Below are 6,392 nucleotides of genomic sequence, written 5' to 3'. Positions count from 1 at the left end.
TTTTTCGTTACATATAGTTTCTGTATGTATGTTATTCAAAAAGTATTGCACTTGAGATGGCAAATTATGACTAATTGATTATGCGTTTTGCTTTTCCCCAAATCTCTATAGATATAAGGTAACGGCACATGCCATTTTTAGTTATGTTTCTCCATTGCTTTTTTAGCTTTTCCCACAATTTTGGGCACTTGGTTGATGGTAGTGATATTCGGTTGATTATCGAGAAAATATCTTTTCGCACCATTGTTTTAATCTCCTCGATGATGCTGGTTATTGCTTTTGACGTCCTTAAACACGATCGAGGTTTGTTTCATGGAAACTTGTGAATAATTGTCGGTTGATGTCATGATTGTCACATTTGGTTCTTACATCCTTTTTTAGTGAAATTGAATGTGACACACGGAATGGATCAATGGGAAATAATAATTCATGAATGCTGAGTTTCATAGGTACATTTTGGTAGGTATATATCCTTGTAATTGGCACCTTAATGGTGCTCTCAAGGCATGAATGAGTAATGACAGTACAGCACCAGATATTTTCTTCTCAGAGCAAATGGATCTTTTCGTTTAAACAGTGATTATCAGTGTTTAGACAATGGCTTATGGAAATTATACATATTAGCCCTCTATTCATGTGATGGGATGGCATTCAAATGTGTATTGCCATGTATGAGATGAAGATCTTTAAGGCATCCTTCGTTCGGTTTACTGGGAAATATGCTAGATCAATTTATCCGTGCAGGTTGGTTCGAAGCCGTTATTTTTGTTCAGTTTTGCGAATTCTTACCTTCTTAATGGGGGCAAAACCTCCATGTTTCCCATCACCTATGCTCTGTGAAGGTTCTTTCATTGACTGCAAATAAATTTAAATAGCATGGCTGATTGTTTTCGTTAAAGGACTGAAGATGATTCAACTGTTGAGGCATTGGACTCGTTGTTTTCATGTAGATCAATTTGCTTTTTTTACCCTTTTTGGTTTGCATCTTCTTGGTAGATGATAAGCAATTAATTGCCTGTGTAATTGTGAATGAAATTGTATGACATTTGCATTTAGCTCTGGAGGGACAAAAAGCCATATAATTGAGATCTTATTTATTTAACTTCGTATCCTTCTGGTTGCGGGAAAGATGAAGCACCATTTGAATTGCTCGCTAGCTGTAGTTTCCTTTCCTGGGAAAGGTCTCAGATAACGAACAGAAACATTCTGAAATAGACATTTAGAAAAAGTTTGTCCAAAAAAAGAATGTTTCACACCAATAAGATGAGATGGACATGATTTCTTCTACAATATCAAATTACTTTCCCAACTAAAAGGTGGATTGTCCATGATTTCTTCTACAATATTAAATAACTTTTACAACGGTAGTATGGAAATTATCATCGTCCCATGAGGTGTACGGACGACCATAAGGATTTTTCGATTTGTCACAAGGCAGTGTTGAACTATTTATAACAGTTTATAAACTATGTTTTAATTAAATGCTTAGATTAACTTATTTTGTCTTAGACATTATAAGATGTTTTAATTGTCATAATTACCAAAACAGAGAGAACACATATATGTAAATTGTTTTTTAGAATTTTACCAAAAAATGAATGAATTTAATATAATCTTCTACCAATTACATTTCTTCTAAGCCCAAAATACAAGTGTAACTCAAACTAAAGTGGAACATTTGGAAGTGGAAGGATCGTATATGGCCGGAAGAAGGTATTTCCGGCCACTCGCACCATGCGCGTTGTAGCTACCACCGGTGGTCGGATCCAACAGCAAGTCTCCGGCGTAACCCGGGTAGGCCCCTTTCCCGTACACGCCAGGGCAAGCCGAAGCAGCTTCCAGTGGAGCATTAGCCGGGCCTTGGTAGAACCCGTCTCCGAACGGGTTCGTGGCGGTTCCGGCCAAAAGCCCAGATAGAACAGTCACCACTCCGTCCATGCCTACATCATTGTTGGGGGATCCCAGTGGCGGGTTCTGCGGGCCGTAAATGGGCTGATGGAAGGGCCAAGCACAGTAGCCGGGGCACTGTGTCTCCGAATTTCCCACCCAAATGTATGCGAATTTCTGATTCTTCCCTTTCACGACGGAGCTCTTGGATCCGTGTGTTCCGCACCTGTTCACGCAGAACCCAGCGACGGTGACATCGGAAGCCGTCAACACGACGTTGATGGCGTTCTTCTGGTCACCCTTTGACGCCAGCTGAACGATCTGTTTCTGCGAGAGAGATTTCCCGAGAGAGCATTTCTCGTCGAGGATCTGTTTGCCCAAACGGAGAGAAAGTGAGGATGGATTCTTGGAGTTGGCGAGGTGGTAGTATTTCTCGACGCCCTTCCACCAAGTGGCCACCGATGGGTTGCTTGGGGTGGAGGCGGAATCTGACAAGGAGGAGATGAAATCTGAGATGATAGCCGTTTGGGAAGGCTTGAAGTGGCCGTACCATATGAGATTGACAGAGATGGTGCCTTGCAAGAGTGCACCTTTGTGGTAACGAAGAAGCTGGTCTTGGGCAGAAGACAAATTGAATGCAGAAAACATAACCAAAAGCAGAGATTTTATAACATGGTTAGAAGCCATTGTAATGCAAGAGAATCTGAGTGAGCAGCTTTGGGGGAGATTGAAACTTTGGAATTGGTATGAAATCTGCAAGGAAAGAGTGTGGTATTTATAGTATTCATATTGTGCAAGGAAAGTGAGGTGAAGGAGACTGACAGAGACAGAGACAGTACGCGCTTCTTCGATATGCATTTGCCAGCCTTTTTTAGCTATTTATTCCCTTATTAACACTTAGATTCAAGGGTAAATCGTAGAAAAATATATTTATTTATGATTCAGTATCTATCAATTCTTTTTATATTTTAGTACCTGACAAAAGATCAACTTANGCGAATGCTGCTCACGTGGACCAGCGTCCGCGCTTCGTAAGCACGGACACTGGTCCACGTAAGCGACGGAATATATATAAAAACCGTCGCTAAAATGAAATCTGCGACGGTTTATACTGTCGCTAATTTTAGCGACGGTTATCTAAAACCGTCTGTATTGGAATCAGCGACGGTTCAAAAACCGTCGCTAATATGAAATATCAGTGCACATGTACAAATTGAACTTTCAACTGCTTGCAAATTTTGCAGCGTGCAATATGCGCTACGAAAAGACATTTTTGTTGTAGTGAAGACAGAGAAAAAAAACAAACAAGAAATTCATCAAGATTGGGATATCTCAATTGAATGTTGTTCATTTTCCTCAACATCATTCTGTGGTCGAATGTCATGTACAAGATGCTGCGGACCAACATTAAGCAAATTTGTAAAACTGTGTATGTTCGACCAAGACGGAGTCTTAAAATCCTGCTGACCAAACAAACCAAAGTCAACCACTCCTGAATCACTGCAAAAACTAAGTTGAATAGTAGAGGTTCCTGAAAAAACTTATTTTTTGATGAGCTTATTGTCTGTTTTTTTTCTCTATCTTCACTACAACAAAAATGGCTTTTCGGAGCGCGCAAATTCTTTTTCCGCAGCGTATATTGCATGCTGCAAAGTTGCAAGCCGTTGAAAGTTCAAAATTATCCGAGACGTACATGTGCACGCTGTTGATACAATTATGCGTGACGTAGGAGAAGGTAGGTATTTTGGCATTTAGCGACGGTTCAAAAACCGTCGCTAATCAGCGACGATTTAAAAACCTTCGCTGATTCCAATAAAGCGACGGTTAAAAAACCGTCGCTAAAATTAGCGTCGGTTTATAAACTGTCGCATATTCCATTTTAGCAACGGTTTAATAAACCGTCGCTAATTAGCGACGGTTTTTATATATATTCCGTCGCTAAAATATTCCGTTGCTTACGTGGACCAGCGTCCGTGCTTACGAAGCGCGGACTAAGCGCGGACGCTACTCCACGTGAGCAGCGTCCGCGCTCCATAAGCGCGGATTGCAGTAGTTTTAGAAATGTTTTTTTTTTTATATTATTTTTGAAATAAATTTTTAAAATTAAATTATTTTTAAAAAAAATCGGTGCAATGATGAATGTTCCAAAAGCCTATTTTCCATCGGATTATCTTATGTCAACTTTACTGCTTGGTGCAAAGGATAGGTATTCACATTCTAGCCTTCCTAATAAATTGGCTTGAATTCTAAAATAATCAAAGTTAAAACACAAAAACTCATATGAAATGATTATGTTAGTCAACTTTATAAGATGGATCTCCGATGTGACTCGGCTTATGAAAATTATTATTGTTTTAATATAAATTTATCATGATGAAAAAATATTTTGTTTGATTTGAGTGAAAAATATTATTTTTTTATATATTTAAAATATATTATCTAAAATTTTCATAAATAAAAAAATTGACCGACTCGATTTATATAATGTGTATCAGATACAGAAAGTGATCCTAGGGAAGCGGAAAATTGAAAAAGGAAATGCTCCAGCTGGCACTTGGGATGTGCGACGTTCAATAATCGATATTCAATTTCCGTTATGATTGTGAAATTGTTGGGGGGAAATTATGGGTAACTTGGTATCATCCACTCACTAATCTAAGCACACATTGTCTTTGTTTTTGTGGAAAAATTATTTGTTTACCTTCTTTGATCTATAACAAGTGTTTATATTTTCTAAATATATATTTATTCTTTTTGGATGAAATTCGGTTCAAATTATTAAAAATATTGTATCGATATATGATATTTGAGTATTAATTATTTCAGATATATTATTAATATATGATTTTTGAATACTCAAACATGTATATCAAATATTGGTGTTAATTCACATTTGTCTTTTCGGATGAAAATCGATATAAAATATTAAAAATACGGTATTAATATATGATATTTGAGTATCAACTATTTCAGATCTGGTACTAACATATGATTTTGAGTACTGAAATATGTGTAACAAACGTTGGTATTGATAAAGTCATTCTAAATTCATCTTCAAAATTTTATTTTTTGTATCATATTTAAAACAATCGATACTCATATATAATATATTGGTATCATATTTTCAATGTTTTAAACTGATTTTCGTCGGAAAAGACATGTGTAATTGATATAAATATTTGTCGTATATGTTTGGATATTCAAAAGTCATATATTAATATCATATCTGAAACAATTGTTACTCGAAATATCATATATTAATGTCATATTTTTAATGTTCTGTACCAAATTTCATCCCATTAAATAAATGTGGGCTTCGAGAGTACAATCACATTTTTTTTGGATTAGATAGTGTAAAAAAATAATTTTTTTGACAAGAACGGAGGAATAAATTTTCTTTGGATTTAGAGAGAGAATAACGATTTATCCAAAAATTATCTCCGAATTTCAATTTTTAATTAAATCAGTAATTAAAAATTAAATTATTTGTAATTTTGACTTAATAACTTGAAACTAGATTTGGCACTATCGGATTTTCAACCAGTTTGACTCAAATACCATATTTCGAATACAAATCAAATAATCTATCAATCAGTTTGGAATAAAAGAAATTCGCTTGATTAAAACCCTTAATTGGAATCTAGCTTGTGGATTTGTCTTCCCTTACACCAATGGTAAAAACTTGTGTGAGACAGTCTCACGGGTCATATTTTATGAGACGGATCTCTTATTTGGGTCATCCATGAAAAAATATTACTTTTTATTGTGAATATCATTAGGGTTGACCCGTCTCACAGTTAAAGATTCATTAGACCGTCTCACAAGAGACCTACTCTACACCAATCTAATATTTTAAAAAAATTATTGCTTCACATACGTGTCTAAGTCGATGGAATAGGTTGACATATGATCAATGATCTTGAATTCGATTTTTCCAACAAGCTCCCTTGATATTGTTTATTTAGTTATTATAGTTTGCAAACTACTTGCATCAAGTATAGCGGTAACAATTTTTCAAGTTATAAAAATGAAAATAAAAAATAAAGAAGATATTTTATAAAAACAAAATTACTAATATTTTTTATTCTAAGAGTGTTACTTTTTAAAAATCACAGATCAATTTCGTGGGTCGAATATCTTATTTTCGTCATCTATTAAAAAGTAATATTTTTTATGCTAAGAGTGTTACTTTTTATTATGAATATCAGTAAAATTATTTTGTCTCATAGATAAAAATTCGTGAGACAATCTAATGAAAAAAAAGTTTACAATGTATAGTTGACCGATTTATTGATACTTATTGGGGCAGCGCATTAATTAATAAAACAATTATTAAATAGGCTTGCAGCGACAATATAGTCGTGACTTTGCTTGAGCAAGATGGATGGACTTACTGGCAGTACATTACAGCTATCATCTGCTGCTAATTCTCCTCTGTCCTTTTTTGATTCACACATATTTATTATTATGATATAATATAATTTGATAATAACACATAAAGTTAT

The 6,392-nt window shown here is 35.2% G+C and overlaps 1 protein-coding gene across 1 annotated transcript; it reads right to left on the bottom strand.

The window, feature by feature from the left end:
- Positions 1 to 1,561: 1,561 nt before the first annotated feature.
- LOC140962176 (protein PHOSPHATE-INDUCED 1-like) lies at positions 1,562 to 2,649 on the bottom strand. The gene has a single exon (XM_073421063.1). It carries the CDS (start codon positions 2,572 to 2,574, stop codon positions 1,660 to 1,662), a length of 915 nt encoding a protein of 304 aa, XP_073277164.1. The 5' UTR covers positions 2,575 to 2,649; the 3' UTR covers positions 1,562 to 1,659.
- Between the last annotated feature and the right edge of the window lie 3,743 nt (positions 2,650 to 6,392).

Source organism: Primulina huaijiensis, chromosome 16, assembly GCF_012295235.1.
Source record: "Primulina huaijiensis isolate GDHJ02 chromosome 16, ASM1229523v2, whole genome shotgun sequence".
Taxonomy (NCBI): domain Eukaryota; kingdom Viridiplantae; phylum Streptophyta; class Magnoliopsida; order Lamiales; family Gesneriaceae; genus Primulina; species Primulina huaijiensis.
This window is presented reverse-complemented; position numbering and strand designations above follow the sequence as displayed.